Below are 24295 nucleotides of genomic sequence, written 5' to 3'. Positions count from 1 at the left end.
TACCGCTCTTACTTGAAATGTACACAGACAAAATGACATTGTCAGTAAATTGACGAACGGCGTTTTCCACGTGACAGAAAAGGCAAGCGACTTGTCGTACGACAGCAGTGTGGAAATGGTATACTATAGGGCACCTACCCCAAGAAGAAACGACGCCAAGGGCAAATCCAAAACTCCATTTTTTTTTTTTTTTTGGGGGGGGGGGGGGGGGGGGGCGGCGGAAAATTTGTAAGAATACAATTCTCCCATTCTTTCGTGTGCAACGGGGGGGTCCACCCATGCCAAATTGCCCTCCGAGGAGGGGGATTTGGATCCGCCCCTGGACGACGCCAAGTTTTAGCAAGTCGCGGCGCCAGATACAATCTCGTCGGAGTGGCAGGCAGTCGATAACGTCGCCGACGTCTGCGTCGACTGTCTGTCAAGGGAAAAGAAACGAGGCGCCGACATTGACTCTACAAAACGGAGGCGGCTTCACCTTAGCCGTTTTTCCTTGACCGCAAAAGCAGCAAGTTCTCGGGAACAATTAGGCAAATCATCGGCCTCAGCCCTGACCACGAACCGACTAATGAGCCGCGAAAACTGGGTTACACACACGCGACGCCGTTTAATAGTACTTCAGCTTTATGTTTCTCTTTTGTCATCCGCAAAGAAGGTTGAAATCGTGATACAGAAACAACAACACCGATTGCGCCTCCTGAAGCGAAACTAACAATTGCAGTGTACGTGGCGCCACCTTGTAGAAAAGATGAACATTACTCTAGTCTGGTGCGTATCTGGCGACATCTACATTCTGTGGAAGGAAGTCATTGGAGGATTGAATGTAAAGGCGCGAAAACGCAACATCGACAGTTGAAAAAGAGGGAAAGGAATCTTTTTCTCTTTCCCAATAGCTGGGGGCATTGGAAACAATAAAGCCACACGTGGTCCTTGGCACAGAGTCCTGGCTCGATAATACAATAATGGACAGTGAAATATTTCCATCCACGTATACCACGTACAGGAAAGATCGCAGCGTGCACGGTGGAGGTGTCTTTGTCCTTATTCATAATAGTCTTAGTAGCCTCTCTGTCAATATCGAATGCAACACATGTGAAACTGTTTGGTGTAAAGTTATGCTCCAGGATGGCTCCTCTGTAGCGTTTGGTTCCTTTTATAGACCACCCGGCGCAAACACTGCACAGCCCCTCCTTCGATCAGCTAAGCAATATCCTTTTGAGCCTTGAGGCAACATATACCATTCTTGCAGGCGACTTTAACCTGCCAAATGTAGAATGGGTCTCTTTTCAGCCAATCATTCAGACCACGTCTCTTCTTTATTCAGCTTTTCGTGATATGATCAATGCACACTCATTATTACAGTTTGTGGAAACGCCAACAAGGCTTGGTCCTACGAGTGCTAATGTGCTAGATTTGTTTTTATGCAGTGACCGTAATATTGTTTCCTCTGTTCTTACAATACCTGGTATAAGCGATCATGAGGTTGTTGTCGCAAAAATGTGCTGTAATGCAACGCGCCGTCGCAGTTCACAACCACGGAAAGTGTTTTTCTATGAAAGCGGGACTACGTTTCGCTATCGAGTGAACTAGATGAATTTTTTCCAGAATTCCAGCTGCATACCTCAGCTTTAGATATTAATTCAGCGTGGAATCTTTTTAAGACAAAAATTTTATCTTTAACCCAGACGTTTGTTCCATCACGTATCATATTGGCAAAGCGCCGAAACGATAAACCGTGGATGAATAGAGAACTTCGAACATTGATAAGCAAAAAGAATCGTTTGTTTCGCCGGTATTGTCAATCGAGGGAAACTGTGTTTTACCTTAAAATGAAAGAAATGAATAGGAACATAGCAAAAGAAATGCGCAAGGCACAAAACAAGTATGAAAGAACTCTCTCTGAAAAAGTCAAAAGAAATCCTAAGGAAGTGTGGAAATACGTAAAAAACAAGAAAAATTCTAATATTACTATCCCTGATGTAGTGGATGGCATAGACTATAGCAACGATCGAGAAGGCAAGGCTGAAAGCTTCAACTTGTACTTCCAGTCAGTGTTCACTCAGCCAGGCAGCATGGTTGATAGTCTAAGGAATTTCAATGGGTTTTCACTTATGGATGACATAGAGTTTTCAGAGCACGGCATCACTTTGCTCTTACAGAAGATCAAGGTAGGCTCAGCGCCTGGCCCAGACCGCATTTCTAACTATATTCTGAAAAATTGTGCCCCCTCTGTTGCTTCATATCTAATAGTGTTGTTTAGAAAATCATTTGAACAAAGTGAGTTACCTCTTGATTGGAAAAATGCAAATGTAGTTCCTGTACATAAAAGTGGAGACAAAACAAAAACTTCTAACTATAGACCTATCTCTCTAACAAGCGTTTCCTGCAAGACACTAGAACACATTATTTACACTAACTTAATTAGTCACCTACAAGGTAATAATTTTTTTCACCCAACGCAACATGGCTTTAGGACTGGATATTCTTGCGATACACAATTAGTAGAGTTTACCCATGATATCGCTACATCGATAAACCATGGTAGCCAAGTTGATTGTGTCTTTTTAGACTTCCGAAAGGCATTTGATTCAGTATCACACACTCTATTGCTGCAAAAATTATCTACCATTCATATTCCAAATACACTCCTTAAATGGCTTGAAGCCTATCTCGTTGGCAGGAAGCAAAATGTTGTCCTCGACGGTTTGAATTCGTCATATGTAAGCGTCTTATCAGGTGTCCCACAAGGATCTGTGCTCGGTCCCCTTCTTTTTTTGATATACATAAATGATTTAGCTGTGAATATTTCTAGTTCCGTCAGATTATATGCCGATGATTGCTGCGTTTACCGTGACATAACATGTGAAGCGGACTCTGAACTTTTGCAAAATGACCTAAGCTCTATTCTATCCTGGTGTCAAACATGGCAGATGACTCTGAACCTAAACAAATGCAATCTGGTCAGGTTTACTAACAAACGACGACCGCTTCTCACGGAATATTTTCTTGGTGGCACAAGCTTATCTGTTGTTTTACAATATAAATATCTAGGCGTTCTCTTTTCCAGCGAACTATCCTGGAACTCTCATGTTAATTACCTGTCCTCTAAAGCCAGCCGCACATTAAACTTCCTTAAACGCAACTTTAGGCAAGCGCCTGCAAAACTCAAAGAAACTTTATATATGGCAAACGTGCGTCCGATTTTAGAATATGCTTGCACCGCGTGGGATCTTTACACTAAGACAAGTATAGATGAGCTCGAACGCATACAAAAACGTGCAGCGCGGTTTGTGACTGGCGATTATGATTTCTCAAAAAGCTCGTCTGCTATGTGTACTAAATTAGGGTGGCCTTCGCTTGCTGACCGCCGAAAATATCTTAGACTGTCCTTATTTTACAACACATTTAATAACAGAAATGGCATTAATAAAGAACAATACATAAAAGAACCAACTTATGTGTCTCCCCGTACAGATCACCCTCTGAAAGTCCACGAATACAGGTGCAGAATAAACATATTTAAGTATAGTTTCTTTCCCCGTACAGTACATGATTGGAACAACTTACCAGCTGAAATTGTCTCTGCTCCATGTTTCTCATTTTTTACAACGCTGCAAAATTTTCTGTTAAATTAGTTTTTGCTGTCAATCTCGTATCATCTTTTTCTTGGTGTTTTTGTTGTAAAATTGCTGTGGTGGTATCACCTACATAGTTTGCTATTGCTGTCATTGTCATTGTTCCCGCGTCACACAGTCTGCTGTTTATTATGTACTATGCATCTGTGTATATCTTGTACTGTCTTCCCCCCTACAATAATGCCCTATTAAGGGCGCTGTAGGTAACCGAATAAATAAATAAATAAATAAATAAATTGAAGACAAAATTTAAGGTCTGGGTGTTAAAATCTTTAATGCATGCTAAATCTCTGCATGTGCAGTGAATTTACAGGCAGAAGCTGGAGCAGCATGTGAAAGTCTGCAGGAATATTCCCACATCTTAACATAACAGTATCCGTGGAGACACAGCTAGTAATTAAATTACACATGCGTGTGCAGGTGTACTTTTATCCACCACTTCACGCGTAGAGCAAACCGTGAACACTTCTGCATGAGCATGATGTCACTTGGCGTATGTCATGACCGTAGCTGCACTGCACTCTGATGTCGGACCTGGCAATGAGGCTAACTTGAGCAGAGTTCTATGGCTCCTTTGCATATACAGGTGAATGAAAACAAAAACAGGAAACCCTAAATTTATGGGCTGCACCAGACATCCTTGGTAACACAAAACTGGCTTCAACACAATCCTGCATAGAGCATGACACAGCTAGCTTGAACAAGCAACCATCAAATTTGCATGTCTTCGTCTCCCACAACTAAATGGCAGCTGTTGAAACTGCCATTAAAGTGAAATTTGCTCATGTGTGGTATCAGTCTCAGTGGTTAAGATTTCTGTTTGACAATAACCTATGCGAATGATTGAACTGGTCTCACCAGTCACTTAGATTAGACTGCCACTGCCGCAACATTTCTGCACGGCGCGACAACCTTGCTGTTGTTCTGCGCTTGCGCATGCTCTCCTACCTGCCTCCTGCGGGCAATTATAGGGCATCACGCATGCGTCGACCATTTGGTGAAATCGGTCTTTCCCAGAAAAATGTTGACCGCCCTTTTTTTTCTAATAGTATAACAAGGTCTGCATCAGATGGAAATAGTGTTCTTGCAGATAGCTCCCTATCTAGGTTTCCAGCTTAACAGCATGTCATACACAAAGAGAAACAAAAGTGGTGTTTCTCCCCAAGATCGTAAGACGCCTTGAGATCATAAAAGACAATGGATTAAAATAAAGGTATCACATGTCATCTGCTGCAAAACGATTTCTGCAAATCCAGCATTGCTGAAGGTGGCACTATACACCACAGCAATGCATTGTGTAAGCTCCTACGGGCTGATGGCAAAGCCGTTGAGAAATAGCATTTGGTGTAGAGACGATTCTCCAGAAGCATACAATCTGCTTCCACCAAACACCCCGGCGATAGCTCCCACCACCTTCAAGAGCAGATTGAGAGTAAGGGTCTGCAACCACTAGCATACCAAGTTACTGGACTCATCACTGCAAAGATTGTCCGAGGACACTTTTATGTGGTCACACTAAATGCTGAGAGTACCAGCTCCAACTCACGTCTGCTTCTCTTGAAACACGGTGGGACGCTCAGAACCTCAAGTCCGCCAGTTCCTTCTCTTTCTCCTGGAGGCTTGCCTCCAGAGCCAGCACCCTCTTTCTCAGCTTGACGATAACGCTCTTGTAGAAGAGCAGGCGCTGCGTCTGGATCTGGCAGCACCTCCGTTTAGGCCTAGGCTCCGAGTCAGTTACAGACGCTTCACTGCCACCTCCCGGCCTGGTAGGCCGCCGCGGCTGGTTCGAAAACACGATCACGTTTAAGTTCTTCGGTGGCTGCGACCCCGGCGCGGGATCGCTAGACGCCGGTTTGTCCGATTCCTCGCCGTCGTCGTCGTCTTCGTCCGACGCGACGTACTCGGGATCTCCGTCGACTTCTCCGTCATCTTGCGGCGGCTGATGTAACGTGAAAGAGATTGTCTCACCGAGGTTGCCGTCGTCGGCTCCGCCACCACTGCCTTCTATGCCTTGAACCGATTCGCCAGGCGTCTTGGGCATATAGACCACCATATCGGTGTAGACCTTCTGCCTCCGCTGTCGGCCCGTCCTACGCGGGTTGGCGGCGCCACTCGCGTCATCGTCGTCGTCTGGAACGTCCACGTCCTCGGCGACTAGGGACCGGAACACGGCCGCCTGCTGAGACTTGGGCTTACGCCCGCGCTTCTTAGGGACGTAGGACGACGTCGTCTCTTTGAAGACGGACGGGATGGCGGACGGCAGGAGGAAGTTCTTGCGGGCCGTCATCTTGTAGTCCTCGTGCGTGAAGTGTTCCCCACAGACCAGGGTCCATTCGGTGAAGAGTTGGACCCCCTGCTTCCCCAAGACGTCGAGCCAGAGCGCTCGCCACGGCTCGCCAGACGGAATCTGGTGGAAGGTGAGACCCGGGATCCGCTCGCGGGAGTTACGGCAGCCCGGGATGCAGCACTTGCCCATGCTGGACACGACCAGGGGCGAGCTTCAGGTAGCTTGAGGGGTCACGACAGACCCTTGGATCGTAGAGTCTGGGCTTCAAGTGTAGTTTGCGTGGTTGAATTAGCGATAAAAATACCGATGTTTTGAAATCGACTGCGACGCGGCCATCAACAAATCGTCACGTCGATGACGATAGGATGTATGGAGAGAAAAAAGAGTTCGGATTTTGATGGTTGCCAGATCATGAGTCTTTACCACTAAGATGGGAAGATCTTGCTTTTAAGAAAAACGAGAAGGACATAAAGAACAACAGTGCCAGCTTGCTCAAAGACCACGCTTTCAAAGGCAGCTTGCATTGGGTATGGTGCCTGGAATGCATTTCGAACTGGTGTGTGGTGATGTCATAGAAGTGCCATGCTGTCACTGGTCGCGATTTGGCCGATGTCCCAGCAGCAGTAGTGGATGTAGCAGGCATCTATCTGTTCTGCTGCAGGTCACTCTCCGGCCTCTCCAGTGTGGCAGTCCACAGAAGCTTTGGCAACCAGAAGTTGGGACTGCGCGATGACAGCGCCACACACATTCGCTCATACTTTTTGCCAGCATTTTTAAGGCCGGTATCATATCACATCCAACAGCAAGACACTCCGGCTTCTATGACGTCATTTGTTGCCACTTCGGGACAACTTTTGATGTAGGGGCGCATTAGGACACTAGACACTGAAGCGCATCTCCGACATAGTCGGAGATGCGCTTCAGGCACTATACAACCATACTTCGGGGCTGTCCTTGAAGCAACGCAGTCCAAAACAACAGACAAGCTCTTGTTCTGGACCACAGAAATTCTGGCACGATGAGGAGCACATGTTTGCCTGCTTCTTTTGCAGGGGTTGTATGGGACGTCAGAACACTGAGCTCCGATGGCTTTGATTAAAGAATTGTGGGTAGACCTCAAGACAGCTTGCTTCGAGGTCTACTTACTATCCTTCAATCAGAGCCAATCTGAGCTCGACGTTCCGACGTCATTCCAACCCTTGCAAAAGAAGCAGACAAACTTGCGCTTTGCATTAACTTGCTATGATATCATAATTCATACACGCCCTATACCTTTCCTATGATCCTCAATAGACCCCTTTCGAAAGTCACATGCTTATTGTTAAAAGGTCTAAAGCATTGCATAACGGCAGAACAAGTGACGCCACAGAACGCAAATCTAAAGCTACAAACGCTAGAAATGAAGTGGCACTATACTCCGTTTCACCTTCAGTCCGAGCGCAGTGGACGCCACGAGCCATCCCAGTCGATCCAGCGCCGGGAGAAAGTCGCGTGACCTGCCGGTGGGGCGGGGCGACACAAGGAGCTCAAGGTCGCATGACACTCCCTCAACGCCGCATTGGCTGGGATGGCTCCTAGCGTCCGCTGTGCTCGGACGGAAGGTGAAACGGAGTATAGTAGGGTTTCTAGGGCTCCTTCATTGGCAGTGTTTTTTAGGTCCACCATTGTGCAGGGATTCCATAGCTTCCCACAGAGGGCACACTTTCAAAAGGGGTCTATAACTCAATATGTAAACCTTGGCAACCTCACAACATATTGAAGGCCAAGCTAAATATCTTAGTGTCTGCAACACAATGCAGCAAAAAGCAAGGCACTTTTATTTTTAGCCATTAATCTTTTTCATGGTCAGCACATTCACCCACTTCAAGTTCATGCCCAGGTTTTCAGGAAAGTAAGTAGATGTCCCTGCAGTCACTACCAGGCATCACAAAACAGGATGACAGTGCACCATATGAATCATTCTCTTGTAGAAAAGAGCACAGGCTGCTGAGTCTGTCCGGCACCAACCAGCAAAAAGTGTCCTTCAGTTGGCAGCTGGACCCTTCGCCTTGGCGGACCTGGCAAAGTGGACCACAAGTGGTCTCCCTTTGAGCAAGAAGCCATTGGTGTCTCTGCGTGCCCTTTCGGCCTGGCTTTCACTAGCAAATGTTAGAAAAGCCTGACCCTTCATACGCCCTTCTTTCATAAGCCGAATGTCAAACGTGTATCGCTCGAGCTCCGACTTCAAGTCCACGTAACCTCCGTAAATTCTGAACAGGTCCTCGACCTCCACCCCTTTTGCCACATTCTTAACGTAGAGCCTCGACGCCGGGTTTCCGGGCTCGTAGTTCCGAAACACCGATGCCTTTCGCATCTCCTCTGACGAAATCCTGCCATCTCTGATTTCCCGCTGGCTCATGAATGCCGTGCCGAACCAGTCGTACAGGTTCTCTTCCTGCTGCTCCTCTTCGGCTTGAGCAGGCTTTGGCTGAGACGCCAACAAGCCAAACCCGCCTTCCTCCACGATGACCGGGCCCCCACTCGACTCCACCCGGCTACCGTCGGCAGATGAAGCCGGATTCAGTACAGCTTCTTTCGGCTTGATGTTGAACAGGATCTGTTTGGGGGCGGCTGAAGCGTCGGCGACCGCGTCAAAGACTTCAGCGACCTTGGGTGCATCCGGCTGGATTGGTTGGGGGGGCAGAAGCTTCTGGAGTTTGGGTCTCTTCACCTTAGGCGCCTTCTTGCGTTTCTGCGGCAGCGGAACCTGTCGGGAGGCCAACAGCGCCGAGCTGTCGCCGTCGCTCTCCATCTCGGATTCCTCTTCGCTTGATTCGGGTTCCTCCTCTGCGTCCTCCTGAGGAGCGAGGCACTGGTGCATGGCGTAGACATGTTGCATCATGGGCGGCTGAGGCAGCAGCGGTCCAAAAGGCGCCGGCAAGTTCATCTTGTTCATCAGGTGCAGGACCTGGTTGTAGAACTTGGGCACCGAGATCAGCATGGTCGCGATGTTGGCCACCGTGGATGGAGAAGGCGGTGGGTAGGCGTAGCGCAGCATTGGGTTGAGGACGTAGTCAAGACCCAGGTCGGCGGAGAGCGAGTGCAACTTGAGCGAGAACTCCTCCATCTTGGATTTGAAGTCGCCCTTCGAAGTCGTGTCCGAGTCACCAGTGGCGCCGGTCCCTTCTTGGAACCGGTCAAATTTCGTCGGGAAGTGGCGGTCGGCCTGCTTTTGGGACGCATATTCGACGACCAATAGGCTGCCGAGGAGTTCAGCCTGATGCAGTCGGCTGAGTGCCTGATCGGCTGCTTCTTGCGTCGGAAAGGTGGCGAACGCGGTGTGGCGGAGTTTTCCGGTCGGGCGCATGCAGCTAACGCGGTCCGCGCCGAAGAACTTGAGGAGATCGATTTTTTCGGACTCAGTTAACGAGCTGGGCAGGTGACGAACTAGTAGTGTCTCACACTTTCGCCGCATTTTGTTGACTCGCGGTGAGGCGGTAGCGGAAGGTCAAACCTGGGGCCTTATTCACGCAGAGTCAGTGAAAACCCTGTTCAAAGGTGACCTTCTTAGACTGGTGTTTTCAAACGCGTTGCAACGGTTTCATTAGCTCTGTTTCGCAAGCTATGGTTCAAAACCGACACTGAACAGCACTGACAGCACCACAAACCACGGCGACACGACACATTGCACACACACCGACGTGAGCGACGCGGCTTCGTCCGGATTCATTTTGTTCTTGGCTTGGCCGCTTAAAGCAAACAGAGCCGCTCATATCTGCGATCTGCGATGATCTGCGACAAGCGAGCCAAACGGCTGAGCTTTTATGTGAACACTCACTTGTAAATAAATATTCTAGAATTAAAAAAAAATAAATCACACCTTATGTGGATTTAAAACTTTATTAAAACCTTTCTGAAATTTGCTTTTTTTTTTTTTTTTTCTAGACGTTTCCATTGGCTATGTTTAGCAGAATAGATTGCACCTCTCGTCAGTGTAAACAACAGTCATGGGCTCGTCGTCTGGATAATTTGGAATTTTGCTGCCAAATTCTTTGCTTTGTTGAGAGGTAAGTCCTCACCAATTCCGCAGGATATTTCCGCACCTCAACTAGTTCAAAATGCACACTAGACTAGCCACATCACTTCAAACAGCGTTTGAAGACGGCACGAGCCGCCTCCGCTAGAACCCGCGTATCTGATCACGGCGAAGGCCTAAGCTTCAACCCTGACCGTTCCTCTTGACAATCAACTAAAGGAAATCGGGGGACCACGGAAACGAATCACTGACTCATCAGTCACCGATTAGTGATTCTGCATGTTTACGCGTTCCTGATTCCTTCTCTGGTGGCAGGTCCGAGCGCGGTCTTCTAAGGTCAAGTGATGCCGTTGGCGACGGATGTAAAGGCCAACGGTCGGTCCCTGCTCACCGACGACGCTTTGTAGGCTTCAGAAACGCCCAAATTCGTAAGTTTTTTTCGCGTATCAGAGGAAATTTAATTGACCAGGCGGTCAGTTCCACTCTACCGTGGTGCCGGCTTGAAGAGTTAACGTGGATAGCCTTTATGTTAAACTACGTCGCGTTGGCACGGGACGACTGACCGTCTAATCCGACTCGTCGCTGCAATACACTTAAACTGGCTGCAAAACCGTTAGTCGCTTACGATTGAAGTCATTAAATCTGGTTTTCCGCAGTGTTCTGCTTTGTTAGAAAGAGCTGTGAATCTGAAGAAACTTCGAGATCGATGCTCCAGTTAGTGAAGTATGAGGCTAGCATTGGGGGAGGGGGGGGGGGGGGGGGGGGGTTGGTCGGTCGTAAATACGTCAATTTAAAGGGTGTTCCAAAAACAAATTCACAGGGTTTCTTTCACCGCAAAGACTAACTATGCATCACCGAACGCTCATTTTCCGCCGAAAGGTAGTGGTAGAGGTCCGGACCGGATGCCAAAGTTTCAGCACGAACCAATATTTCATTTAAAAGTTAAGTGTTTATCTCAAAATTTCAATGGGAAAATGGGGTTCATTTTCGCCCGTTTTCGGTTTCTTGCATGTATTCGAGAGTTCCGTCGGCCACCATTTTCCCATTGACATTTTCAAAAAATTATAACTTTTGAATAAAATATTGCTTCGCGCTGAAACTTTAGCATCTGGTTCGAACCTCGAGCTCTACCTTCGGGCTTTGAATGAGAGTTCAGCGATCCATAGTTTATTTTTGCAGGGGGCAAAATCCTGTATATTTTTTTCTTTTCTATGTTTGTTTGTGTCCGGACCGGTTATGTGCTTTTTGTAAGTTTTAAAGAAATGAGCCATCGCAGCTAAAAGCTTTCTTTTGTAGTATTCTTTTTTTTTTTTTAGTTTATTTTGTGGCTGCGAAAAATGATTTTTTGCCACTAGATGGGATTTAAAAGGGAAGATGGGGCACTTCTGCATTTGAAAAAGAACACTTGAATTGTGTTCATTTGGCCTTTAAAATAACAGATATCACAATTATGTTTCAATGCGACGTGCCGGAGAGCCACAAGAGCAATTCCAAAATAGGGCTGAAGCCCCGCCTGCCTAGCCTTGGGCAGCCAAGAGATCCGTCGATGACGTCGCTTACAGCGACTGTCTTTCGCATTTTCTCGCGTTTAACAATACTTGCGCGGCAAATGGTTTGGGTATTCGGGCTCACGGGGTAAAAATACACTAGAATTCACTTCTAACTCATTTTTTTCAAGAGCCTCCGTAACTTCCCTTTCAGGCTTATTCACACGATGCATCTTTTCAACATGCCACGGTTTAGCTTTTGCGAAATCGCCCTGTTCATACGTGGAGTTTGATGCGCGAAACCTGTGACGTATTGACTTGCGAGAATTTCACCGAACTTTGTCATCTGCACCTGGAATATCAAGCGTTTTGCATCAAAATGATATGAAGTGTGCACAGTGTGAGAAAACAGTCTGGTTTATTAATGCCACTCCATAAACCTCTTCAGATTCGGCTCACGGGGTTCATTAGGCCTGCCAAATATGGGAAAGACTGCAAATGTCGAAGAGCAGGTAGATGATCTCTAAGTATTTTGGACATTTTCGCACGCTTAAAAGGAAGTTGTCCCCAGTCATCATGTTTATATGCTGTGCTTGCACTCGTCGCGACCGTTGACGAATTTGCACCCCGCCACCAACCCGTACTGCTAACACATCGCCCGTACGCACCTCTTCTCCGCTCGTCGCTGTCCACCATGTTTGCTTTTCATTTTTTGGCTTTGGCTCAGATACGGAATCGGCCAAAAATTTGACTCCTCCAAAAGCTCGCTCCCCTTCGAAGGTCAGACGTCGTAACAAAGTCGAGCGGCCATTGGCAGCGTCCGTGTTTCTCCTTCGGGTGATCGACGGGCCTCGGTGAGGTTTCAGCAAAACATTGTTCCAGAGGTGGGGAGCACGCACAACCTTTTTCAGAGGCGTGCCACTTTTCCGGTCACATTCACCTGGGTCATCTATTTCCCAAAACCTAGTTTAACGACAGAAGATTCGCCAAGAAGATGCATCGTGTGAATAGACCTTTAATGGCTCGTCTGATTTGCTGATCCTTGCGAAGTGAGCATTTTACTACAAGAAACCATTTTTTTTTTTTTTTGGAAAGGAGGATTATTTCTTGCAGGGCAAGAGTAAGGAGGAATTAAAAGTGAGCCATGGCAAATTCAGGGTGGCTGATTATATTTTGTTTCAGCTTAAATCCAGTTGGAGCCAACGTTACGAGCTGATGAGATCAATCAGACAGCGTAAAAAGTGCCCCATTGTGGTATTCGTCAAGTATGTGGTTCAATCATTGCTGAGCCAACCGTAAACAAAAAAAGGCCCAGTGACTTGCACTTTTGACACTGCTTGATTGGTCCCATTAGCTTGTAGCGTCAACTGCATCTGAACTTACGCTGAAACAAAGTATAGTCACAGCTAGAGGAGTAAGGATGCTTCACTCATTGGATTGGATTAGATTGGATTTGGTGGATCTTCCCTTTCGATGGGGTGAACTAGAGTCACTGAATGTTCCCAGAGTGCCGAAACTTTTAAGCTTCGCTTCAGAACCGAGTCACGGCGCAGCAGTCACACTCCGACCCATCCCCAATATGGTGCCACCCTGTACAATCGAAGCACGTACAGTGTAGCATTCATTCTCTTGCAAGCTCTTCAATCCACTTTCCCAATCTGTGGCAACACCATTTTTTTTTTTTTTTTATAGAAGTTCTTTTTATTGTTTTGAGTGGTGTGTGACTTGCTTCTCGCCGTCTCGTCTCTCTTTCTTGCCTCGAAACACGTTGAAGTTGAGTGTTAGGCTTAGCGTTTGAAATATAGAGTTTGAAACCCCTACACCAGCGTGGCCGGTGCGAGCAAACGAGCCCACAATCTTGGTTGGCGAACCAGATTATTGGCTACTTGATATAAAAAAAAACTAGAGAAAATCAGCGCACGTTCCGTTCGGTCCTGACTCGGTGATGCCTAGAGCTCCCACCTGTGCGTACCTGCTGTACCCATGGTAACTTGGAAACATTTTATACATGTTTTTTGTTGTTTTGGGCCCATTCCTAAAATGGCTGACAGATACTTCTGCCGTGGGCTAAACCAGCCAATCGGAACTGGATTCTGTGGGATTGAGTTCCGGTAAGCGGACTGAATGGAATTTGGTGCTCTGGGACCATTCAATGACTAGGTTGGACAAAATCTACAATATGTCTTGGTGCTTAAAATCATTGTGTCCAGCTATCTGAAGCTTCATCTGAACTCTTGAGAAATGGTTTTCCGTCCTCCAGAAATGTTGAAGGGGCAGTGTAGTGATTTTCGGATTTCGGGCGATTAATTATGGGAATTAGTCTCCATCATCTTTAGAATAAAAGAACAAAACGATTTTTGCATGCATGCGCTAATGTCTATGTAAAAAAAAAAAAATTAACAAATTGCAGTTTGTGGCACCTTTCACCTCCTACACCATCTCGCGAGTCACATGCACAGTCAGATGTATTGGGTGTGAAGAAACTTGCAGAGTTTGGCTTCAGGAGTTCACCACTTGTCACCCCTGGTTTCCATTCTACTTCCTCAAGGAGGGTGGACCGACTGAGATAAACATCACCCATTTTGTTCGCTAAAAACGTGGAACGATACGCTTCATTGCTTTGGGTTTCACTAAATGGGGAATGCAGAGTTTCCGGTTGGAATCTGCCTTTGGGGGGTGCCTCCAGCACACTTTTTCCGATTTTTGACCTTTCAAGGTATATTTCGGGCACAACAGAACACTCCACCCGGTCAGTATCGGCGTCAATAACGGCAGGCAAATGAAGTCGAGGCAAAAGAGAAAATGCAACTGCAGACTGCAGACTCTTCTCCAGTCATCAAATGAACCAGGTTTACTACAACAACCATGCAGCGGAGGGCGGAATGTCCTTGTTGATTTCGGGTAGATGGCACCACAAAAACTTGATACACTTGTGGTTATAGTATGAAACCTTTAATGCATTTATCCACACTGAAGCAGCAAGATTTTAAAAACTTATAACCTTAAATTGAGCAGAAAATTGTACAATTTGCTAACTCACAGCATTGTTCCTCCCGATAATGTCGCAGCGTGGTTCCGGTGTCTGCCACATGCGACTGCAGATCGGGAAATGATAAGCTTTTTCCCTTCGCGATTATGCAGTAGAATTGCAGTATTTCGGGGGAAGGCGATGTGTCTGCCATTACTTGTGCCAAGATGAACGGTATAAAAAACTCGAGGTACATTTAAGCACTTCTTATGAGTTGGGAATGCGAAAGCATAGAAGCCCCTCCGACGATGTGGATGCTAGAGGCGGCGCCATATTTGTCAGCCGAGCAGAAGCACCGGCGACGATGTTGATGCTGGAGGCGACGGCATGTTGGTCGGCGGCGAGACGAGCAGAAGCCTCCGAGCGCGTGCCAACGTGTCCGTCTTAACCGGCGGGGGGCTTGTAGTGGCATGGGGTTGCGGTGGTTAGTTTTATCTTCGCGCTGGTGGCATGGACACGCAGTGCCATCTGGTGGCGGTCGTTGAAACTGACGAGTGCAGCGGCCAATGGGAGCCTCGTCGCCGCGCGCCAGCCAATGGGACCTTTGGGATCAGGGAAACTAGGTGCCGTTTTCGCGCTTCAAACTGATGATGTCGGCTCGCTCTATGGGGCAGTTAATGCCTTCACATTAAAAAGTGTAAGCTGCCATTTCTTTCAATGTTTAAATTGTTGCACCGCCCTTTTAAAGCAGTTTGCGACAGAGCGAAACGACATTGCCGGAGCTTCCCTGTGCCGCATCCTAACCTCAGGAAGTTGCCTCCTTGAATCGCAACGATCGTTAGTTGTGCTTGTCCCACTAGGCGCTAAAATGGTGGTGCCCACAAGATTATCGGAGGACAGGCTGTCACTACTATAAGTATGACTTGATTAGTGGCTCTGGCCAAAGCTGCACGCGAGATGTGCCACATCATGCGATTAGATTAATGGCTAGGTGACAACCAATGTTTTAGGGCACAAGATCTTTTTTGTGTGGTAGTCCCGGCTGGGGCCCAACTTGAGTTTTGTCACTGCGGCGACACTCTGTATGAACCCTAGTCGGCAGTTGTGGTGACGGCCGGCTAGACTGCTGGGCATGGGTCACCTATAGAGTTTGTGTAATAAATCCAGAAGGAAGGGTCGGCCATCTTCCCATGCATTTTGGCTGCTTTGGAGCAGCAATGCACGGAGGCAGACTTTAGTGATCCTGGTGGGCCCAGATTGCTGCTGGCAGGGCTGGGATAAAGACAAATGGGTAGGGAAATATCGCTCGCAAGTTTACCATCTACAGTAAAATACGGAGCAAGTGCCCACCAAAAGATTGGAAATGATAATTAAAAAAATGGGAAAGGACATCCGTGTGATTTGAGAGCGGGAAAACAAGGAGTATATGGAAGGATTGTATCTTGCTTGACCCTTGTTCGATCGGGTGGAACGGAGGTCTGACAGAACTGCTATTCAAAGTAGCCATACCACTCAACAAACCTGCTTTGCGCTGGCACTCTCACATCGAGCTTCTCTGCTTTGCACCGACGCAGGCACATAAAGATTTACTGGTTTATACCGGCTTCCAAGACAAGCAACTGACACAGAAGAGCATCTGGGTTAGCTCGGTCGGCTCGGTAGTTTGCTTGGATGGGCGTTGGGATAGAACCTTTGCTTATATTTCAGATCTTTGAAGTAGGTAGTAAGTGGTTAATGCGACATAGGCAGGGGCAGACTTACCAAAGAGGAGGCAGCTGCCTAGGGTGGCAGAATTTTTAAGGCGGCGAATTCAGGACTTTTTCCAAATAAATTGGATTTTTTTTTAAATTTAGTTTTGAATTTAGTTACTTTGGAAATTCTGGATCCAAATCTAGCTACTTCTAAAAATTTAAACTCCAAACTTGGCTACTTACTGTTCCCCTCCCCTCTGCCTCCTTTCCAACCCCCTGGCCATGGTCACTGACCATCCACGGGGAGCGGGGATTGGGGGGGGGGGGGGGGGGGGGGGGCACGGCACTGTCAAAGGCTGTTTGTTACCTTAGGGTGGCAAAATGCTAAGTTCACCTTTGGACATAGGTGCATGCTCGGTATTTTAGTGTAGTCTTTTGTAGCTTCGATTTGCAAGAGAACTCCAATGTCGTGCATTGCATAAATAAAAACTAAGGTTGACAGGCATGAACGTCAGTGCCTCGCAGCAAAACAAACATGCTCAATCCTTCATCTGCTTCTTTCCTGTTCTCTGCCACTCTCTTTCTTTTTCCTCCTCTCGGAACCCCAAATGTCTGGACTTGGGATTCGCTGTGCTCTGCTCTCGTCTCTCCCTGCCCAAGGTCACCTCCTCCTATTTGTGAGTTTGGTGGCCTCGCTAGTGGCGAGAACAGAGCGTAAAATGGAGCTGGCAGTGCTTGTGTGTTCTGCATGTTCCTTTTCTCTGTCCTTGTCTTTTTGTGTGCTGTTCTGTTCACCATGGCATAAAATGGAGCGTGATGTCGGTTTCGCTCTCCCATCCAGGTGACTCAGAGTCGTAGCTGGGCAACGCAAGCGCCATGTCCGCATCGTGCGGCACCGGAGGCGACGTCGCTGACGGTATAGCCATGTCCGCGGATGCCTCCAGCCTCAAGCTAGACCCCGGCGCTGACTCCGCCCCGGGCACTCCGTCGGGCCGGCGTTCGAGCTCCCCGGAAGAGAGCTGCGCCATCTGCCTGGGCAAGCCAGAGAACAAGTCGTTCACGGACTCGTGTTTCCACACCTTCTGTTTCTCGTGCCTCCTCGAGTGGTCCAAGGTGAAGGCGGAGTGCCCGCTCTGCAAGCAGCGCTTCAAGAGCATCGTTCACAATGTGCGCTCATTCGACGACTACGACCAGTATTTCGTCAGCAGCAACAATGGCAGTGGCAACAATGGTAATCGTGGTGCCGCTTCCGCGGCCGCGGCCGCCGCCGCCGCCTCGTGGAGCGCAACTTTCAACGCCTTCCTCGTGGCCTCTCGCTACGCCTACATGCCAATGATGACGAGGGGCCGACGCCAGCAGCGGCCCCCGCACCTTCTCGGCTGTCCGCTGGCACTAACCAGTCGCCGTGCCGTCCGCCAGCGTCGCACGGCGCCCCGCACAGTCCCGCTGCTGACGTCGAGCACCGAGCGCCGCAGCCTCTACGACCTGAACCTGTGGGTGCGCCTCGGCCGGCGGCGCAGTGGTGCCCAGGTCCATCCGTCGCACTACCGGGACAACCACGCACGCACGCACCGCCTGATCCCGTGGCTGAACCGGGAGCTGATTGCTCTGCTCGGCGGCGGCAACGGTGCTGAGAGCCAGGTGGCGTTCGTCATGGAGCTGGTGCTGGCGCTGGTCACGCGCTACCCGGTGTGCAGCCCCGAGTTCGTGGAGCATGTGCGGCCGTTCTTCGGCCAGAACACGCCGCACTTCGTGCACGAGTTTCACGCGTTTGCGGCGTCGCCGCACGACATGGTGACATATGACCGGTGTGCCACCTATGAGCCGATGGCGGCGGCAGTGCAGCGCCGGTCTCCCGCGGCGCCGTTCCTTCGGCAGTTTGCCGAGGCAGACGGAGGGGCAGAATCGGCGGTGGACCCCGGCCAACCGGGGCCCAGCGGGCTGCAGCGCAGACCAGTCGTGCAGGTGTTAGAGAGCGAGTCGGACGATTCGGACTGCATGGTCGTCGACGTGGTGCGTCCGCGGGAGCCCGTCGTGATCGAGCTGTCGTCGGGCGATGAGGGCGAGAGGACTGCTGTCGTTGCGCCGTCCAACGAATCGCCAATCGCCCCCGCAGCACCGCCAGCGGCACCGCGCCGGAAGAGGCTTCCCCAAAAGAGGAGGAGGTCCTGGCAACGAGTCTGCATGAGCGACTCGGACAGTTCGTCGGAGGACGAGACGACTGTTCGGGTGACGCAAGTGCCGTCCGGGGGGATGCTGACAGTGAGCTTTCGGAGTTTCGTGGGGGGCCTCTTTGGCCGGGACAGTTCTGGCGGCCGCGGCGGAGCGGAGGCCGAGGAGCCGTGCTCGTCTCGGCAGGCGATCGAGCGGGCGGCCAGGAACAAGCGGGCACACCAGCGAAGGCTCAGGCAGAGGGAGTCGTCAGACGAGGAGTGAACGACCTCCCGACATCCGCGCCTCCGCTGAAACACTGCGCTGAGACGAGCATTTTTTTTTTTTTTCGTTTCCACGGTAGCATTCTTGGGGTTAGACTCTGAAACATCCCCACGCGTGCGCCTTTCCACAGGCACACGCCGAGAGCCACGCCGCGTTTCATCAGACGGTGGGCAGCAGTTAGTGCTACGAGCTGTCCCAACCAATCCAGCGCTGCGATAGTGTCGCACGACTCTGGGCCCCGTGTGTCACAGTGCACCTCCCGAAGGTCGCATGACACTCTCGCGGCGTTGGATTGGCTTTGACTGCTCATGGCGTCAGCTGCTATCCATCGTTCGGTGAAGAGGAGTATGATTGCTGTGGTGAAAGACTGCCAACGGTGACGTGCACATTTTTTTTTTAACCCAACATGCGGAGTTGGCATTTGTTGTCCCTTTTGTATTTAGGGAGTGCCTGGTCTCTGGCCGAACCTCTTGGGATGCATCTTAGCAATTGGTTGTTGCCTCGTTTGCGAAGAAAGCTAATGCGCACAGATGTATCGAGAGTTCACCTAGCTGTAAATACGGGTGCAAACTTTGAAGGGGGTCGGGTCCTGCTGCATACTCCCGACAGGACTTTCGTCTCCTCACATTTTTAGGATTGGCCCCGCCAAAATGGACTGTTGCCATTTCGTTACGAATGTGACGGGAGTTTTGCAGGTTACGACTTAATTATCTGGTAATAAACGCTTCCAGTGCGGTATTGAAGCAAAGCTGAGGCTTTCCATGTCGAGCATTTGGAAGACGTTTGCATTGTGTTACCTCCGTCGGCTGAATTGCTCATCTCTAGTTTAAGCAGAAGAGTTGTGGGCAAAGGGGGAGGCGGTCCCTTCGTTTGAGAATGCAACACACTAACACTTTTGTCGGACTTTGTGGGATTCAACAAATTTAGCTTTTCGTTTTGTGCGGACCAGAGCAAATCACTGATGCTCACACTTCATAGTTCTTAATTCGGTGGATGCAAGGACATGAGAATATATCCTGTTTAATACACCGTGTCGTGTCGTCTGCACTCCCTGTTCATGTTGTGGGTTTTCGTCGAGTCGCGACCACTCCAAAGTGGTCAGGCCGAGAAATTGATTGAAGAGAATATAAACGTTTAGCCATATTATGCAAACACCAAGGGGATTACTGGGAACCTAGGTTCACACACTTCATGCGCTAGCCTTGCCTATATAAATGATTGAAAGCAAATAACCAGCATTTAAGAACACATACAAAGTGCCCTTTTGTTTTCAAACAGCAGGTTCAGTGTGTGCAACTACACTCGCAGTAGGCTCCTTGGTGGTTGGGTGATTTAGGTAATGTTCTATTCATGGTTTAGAAGGCATTAGGTCAACTCTTCAACAAACTTTGCTGTCACTTCCAGTAAAACTTTGCATCCACAGTGACCGTCTTGTCTTGTAAACAGTAATCTCATTCTTAGGTGTTTTGGGATCTTGAGACATTCTACAGCCAATGCCACTGGCTTGAACATATCTCGAAAGCAGCTGCTGTATGTTCAAGCACATGTTGATCACTTCGTGAAACTTTTCATTCTTCACTGTGGCACAGAGTGGCACGATTTGTTGAAGAGTTCAACGAGTCTTCTACATTTTCTCGCTCATTGCCATTGCTTTCCTGAAAGTTGAGTCTCTCTCCAAGAGAGGACAATGGCTTGTCCTCCTCCCTCAATCTCTTCTGTTTGGGAGGGGAAACTGCTCACAGGATTACCCGACTTGCAGAAAGCTGGGTTCCTCTCGCTGCGACATTTTAGTGACTTGTTTAGTTGGCGGCACTAAGGAACCATTTACACGGTGCCACATGCTTCCATCGCATTGTTATGGGAACTCTTGTCTGCTCATGTCGAGAGGCACCAGGATATCTGCTTTGTGTGAAGTGGTGCCACCGAATTGGGGAGTTGCTTTGCACGTGACAAATGAAGCGTGGGTGTCCCGGTGACCCGTAACGTAAAATAACAAAACATAAGCAAATGCTCTCTTGTGAATAGGCCTAAACTCTGAAAGCTGTATTGGGGATGCGTGCATCGGAAAAATTTGCACGAGTATTTGCTGGAGGTTTGTGCTGGACTCCTACCAAGTTCGGCTAATGACTTTGTCACTTTTGCTGACCTCCTTCCATAGCTCTATTTTCTGGCTGGAAGGCGGTGCGAATTTCTTGCAGTTGCGGATGAATGCTTGCAGCCCATTTCGATAGCGCCGAGCGTGTTGTCACTTGACGGCGTCGTAGCTGCGCACCGACTCAAAAGACGCGAGGTATGGTGCAGCCATTTGCATGTGACGTGCAGAAATTTTGCTGCATCTATCGACCAACATCATTGAGAACAAGTTGGAAAAAGAAAGAATTTGGCATGTTGATACAGGTCTTTGGTATCGTAACCAATGCGAGTGGCTGTTGGAAGGAGGTGGGTTCGTCATATGGTACCTTTGAATTGTCCCGCAGAATTTCGGAGGTTCCAATCTGAACAAATTTGATAAAACAGTTCGGTGTCTGGGGAGAGGAGCATCTTGGCACACTCCTTGCTTTTACGGGTAAGTAAATGCTGTGGAACCTGTGGCATCGCCACCCATACCTTGTTCACCCTTGAAGGGCTACGCACTTGCTGAGCCAATCACCTGCCTCCCTCTTATCATTTGACTCCCCACTCGATGCATGTGCTTGGGCAAAAGAGCATAATCGTGTACGACTGGTCCAACAAACACATGGCGTATAATGCACTGTAAGCTTACAGATGGATGGAGTATACAAAGCACTCCTCGGCACGGTCTGTCAATAATTTATCGAAGCTTTATTCGCGGGTCCATTCCACGAACATCCCCCAAATTTGCCACAGCTAGAAAGGGTGCACAAACAACCGTCAGGGGCTTGCTTTTGAAACAAGCCACACTAGCCTTTCGCAAAGCCAGCGGTTGAGGCCAAAAGCACACGCGAGTAAAAAGACGGGCACGGCCACAAACGACGACGATGGCACAGGGTCAACGACGTAGGAGTGCAAATAGTTAACTCTGTGCCGCTTTCAACTGGGAGCCCGCCACGTCCAGCAGTCGGTTTGCGTTCGCCGATGCGTCGGTGACCTGATCAAAGTCCCGGAGCGCCCTTCCCGCGTGCGTCTCGAGAAAGAGTTCCTCTTCGGGCAGGAGGCTCGCCTTTAACTTCTTCAGCGCCGTCAGGATCTCGAGTTTCTGGGGGGCGAGTTGCTCCTCGCTCAGCTTGCCGATCTTGGCGTCTCGCTGAAGCTGCGCCAGCCGCTCCCGAAGCTGGTCCGGCTGCTTTTTGGCAAACATCCGGATAACTTCGGGCGTGCGAAAAGCGTCGCTGATGGCCGCCTGTATGGTAAGCTGCATGTTGTTCAGTTCATCGACGAGCGTCATGTCGCCCGAGCAGATCTTTTCCAGGGACTGGTTGAACTCTCGGAGTTGGTCGAGCGTCTCGGACTTGGTCTCGTCGTACTCTTCCTGGTCCAGCTCCGCCCTGCATTCTTCGAGGTCGCTGAGCTGTGCCATCAGGCGTTCGAGCTGTTCTTCGAGGCTCTGCTTCAACTTGCTCGTTTCGGTCTGCCCGCGAGAGGCCATTTTATCGGTGTTTTGGGACTAGAGAAGACGAGACGAAGCTTTGATGGAGAGCGATCAGCAACACCACACGCTGCACCGACCCGTGCGAACGATCGTTGTGATCCAAAAACGGCAATCGCGGCGATCTTGGCGATCTCCACAAATCACAAACAAGGGCGGTGTTGCACCGTGAACGGCAAGCCGGCAAGCTGTTGGCTGTGGATTAATGCCTTCAAAATATTCAATATGTATCATTCAGCCTCAAAACAAAAATGCTAAGAAAGACGCTCAGTAGTAAAAAAAAAGTATAAAAAATCTAGCGTTATCCACTTAAAAATCTACAAAAATTATTTGTTTTTTGCGACAAAAACATTCTTCAACTAGATAATCTAATTTTGTGCGCAGTTTTTTGTTACGCCGCTAGATAACGCCACCTACAAAACCACTGTGTACAAAACCAATTCAATAAAAAGCCTAGATTGTAGAGATAGTCCAACTTAGAGCCACTAAATAAAGCTAGAAAAGAGTCAAAGTACAGGCTAGCTGGTGGAAGTCAACCATTTCGTGTGAGGACACAAAAGAGTTGCTTGGGGCTTTGTGAGGCATATCTTCTGCTAGAACCTTTTCACTTGGAAACGTTGGGAGTGTCCGCTTCTTTTGTGATATAGTGGAACCTGTAAAGTCACGGTGCAAAGGACAAGTCGTATGTGATTGGTTGGTGACGACGAAAACGAACTATATAAGAGGAAGTTTTTGAAATAAACGTGTAGCTGAGTTTGAGACCTGTCTGTTTTTTCTGTTTCTTCTGCTCTTCAAAAAAACCCCCCAGTCTCAGGGTAAACGACGAAATGGTTGAAATAAAGCTAAGCGGCTAAGCTTTCAGAGCAGAGTCAGCAGAGTACCGAAACTCCCAAACTACGCGTCTGAAGCGCATCAGGCGCCGCCATTTTGGGTCCGCGCGCGCCGCGCGCAGATGGAGCAACGAGCTTGAGCAAAGGCGGCTTTGGCTTGAGGGGCTTGAGTAAACAGCGGTAAACCGGGTACGCGGCACTAGCCATAACTAGAGCACTATATAGCTCCTACGGAGCAGAGTAGCGCAATCCTTTGAACCTCGTGTTTTGCCGACAAGATGGCCGACAGAGCGGCTCGGCGCGAGTCACGTGGTACTCAGGGTTCCAAGAGGCGGCCTGCCCTATGGGAGAATACATGGAGATCGATACAACACGGCTAATTAAAAAATGAACGGCGAGTTCACACTTCTCAAAACTAGTCTGTCGTGAAGTTAGTAAAGCACTAAACACTTTGTCAAAGTTTTAATAATATCGGATGCGTGTGCAAAATTTGAGAAGGCAATTTCCAAGGCAATGGCGTTTGAAGCAGACGATTTTTGCTCGCAGCGGAGATGGGCTTTTCGGGTTGGCCGGAGCGGGTCACGTGAATGGTGTGACGTCGCCGTGTCGTCTGCTGCATGATACCGCTCAAGCAATTTTTTAAAAAAAGTCAGGTTCTTGCGGGTCACAAAACTTAGCGCAAATTATTCTAAAATGTTCCATTATTATGCCACAAACGATTGCCATTCCGTATATTCCCACAATACTGAAGAAACAACGATTTTCTCACGTTGTCCATGCATTTCTGACCGCAGTTGGAACCTCCGGGCGTTCGCCGCTAGTTGCCGAGAGGCGGCGTTCTAGATTGCGCTACTCTGCTCCGAAGGAGCTATATAGTGCTCTAGCCATAACCACTACCGTAGTCGAAGCGGAGGGGTAGTGAGATCCGTTGGTGAGATCGGCGTCCTACACGGGCTCCGCCGGCTATGATGACTGTGCCGACTCCTGGTGGCGGCTCCGTAAAGTTGCGTGTTCGTGTAGCGTGCCTTGATTTTAGAGTGCTTCCAACTGCTCGATCGAGTGTTCATGGGCCGCGTTTGCTGTAAAGACTCTTGCCCTTGTTCGTCGTCAAGCGTCTTTGCCTTTAAACCCTCTTATTTTCTCGTCACTCGAAAACGCAGAGCATTAGCACTTATAACCAATAGGTACACGAGGCGTCCGCCATTGAATTGCAAATGCTCAGCATGGGTTGCGTTGCTCCCTCTCTTAAACCTAGGCTCTCTACGCCGGCTGTTATCACTGTGGCGACGCCTGGTGGCAGCTCCGAGAAGCTGACTATCAGACGGCACGGAACAAGGGGTTC

General features: G+C 48.9%; 4 protein-coding genes across 6 annotated transcripts; 1 reads left to right on the top strand and 3 right to left on the bottom strand.

Moving 5' to 3' along the window:
* Positions 1–3885: 3885 nt before the first annotated feature.
* Positions 3886–6313, bottom strand: LOC8038936. Its single transcript, XM_002412999.5, has one exon. It carries the CDS (start codon positions 6106–6108, stop codon positions 5209–5211), a length of 900 nt encoding a protein of 299 aa, XP_002413044.3. The 5' UTR covers positions 6109–6313; the 3' UTR covers positions 3886–5208.
* A 1400-nt stretch (positions 6314–7713) lies between these two features.
* Positions 7714–9688, bottom strand: LOC8038937 (RNA-binding region-containing protein 3). Of its 2 annotated transcripts, XM_029983585.3 has the most exons (2): positions 8303–9611; positions 8008–8268 (listed from the first exon to the last, which is right to left on the bottom strand). In XM_029983585.3, the coding sequence occupies exons 1-2, from the start codon at positions 9371–9373 to the stop codon at positions 8143–8145; spliced, it is 1197 nt and encodes a 398-aa protein (XP_029839445.2). In that variant the 5' UTR covers positions 9374–9611; the 3' UTR covers positions 8008–8142. The 2 variants fall into 2 exon arrangements, with proteins under 2 accessions (XP_029839444.2, XP_029839445.2); XM_029983584.3 differs by having other exon boundaries at positions 7714–9688.
* A 153-nt stretch (positions 9689–9841) lies between these two features.
* LOC8038938 (E3 ubiquitin-protein ligase Topors) lies at positions 9842–19545 on the top strand. 2 transcript variants are annotated; one of them, XM_029983586.4, is made up of 3 exons: positions 9842–9965; positions 10250–10362; positions 16922–19545. In XM_029983586.4, exon 3 carries the CDS (start codon positions 16957–16959, stop codon positions 18514–18516), a length of 1560 nt encoding a protein of 519 aa, XP_029839446.1. In that variant the 5' UTR covers positions 9842–9965; positions 10250–10362; positions 16922–16956; the 3' UTR covers positions 18517–19545. The 2 variants fall into 2 exon arrangements, with proteins under 2 accessions (XP_029839446.1, XP_029839447.1); XM_029983587.4 differs by lacking the exon at positions 10250–10362 and having other exon boundaries at positions 9844–9965.
* A 1775-nt stretch (positions 19546–21320) lies between these two features.
* LOC8038940 (protein LZIC) lies at positions 21321–22303 on the bottom strand. Its single transcript, XM_002413003.5, has one exon. It carries the CDS (start codon positions 22121–22123, stop codon positions 21551–21553), a length of 573 nt encoding a protein of 190 aa, XP_002413048.1. The 5' UTR covers positions 22124–22303; the 3' UTR covers positions 21321–21550.
* Positions 22304–24295: the final 1992 nt, after the last annotated feature.

The sequence above is a fragment of the Ixodes scapularis genome, unplaced genomic scaffold (genome assembly GCF_016920785.2).
Source record: "Ixodes scapularis isolate PalLabHiFi unplaced genomic scaffold, ASM1692078v2 PGA_scaffold12__126_contigs__length_90152505, whole genome shotgun sequence".
In the NCBI taxonomy this organism is placed as follows: domain Eukaryota; kingdom Metazoa; phylum Arthropoda; class Arachnida; order Ixodida; family Ixodidae; genus Ixodes; species Ixodes scapularis.
This window is presented reverse-complemented; position numbering and strand designations above follow the sequence as displayed.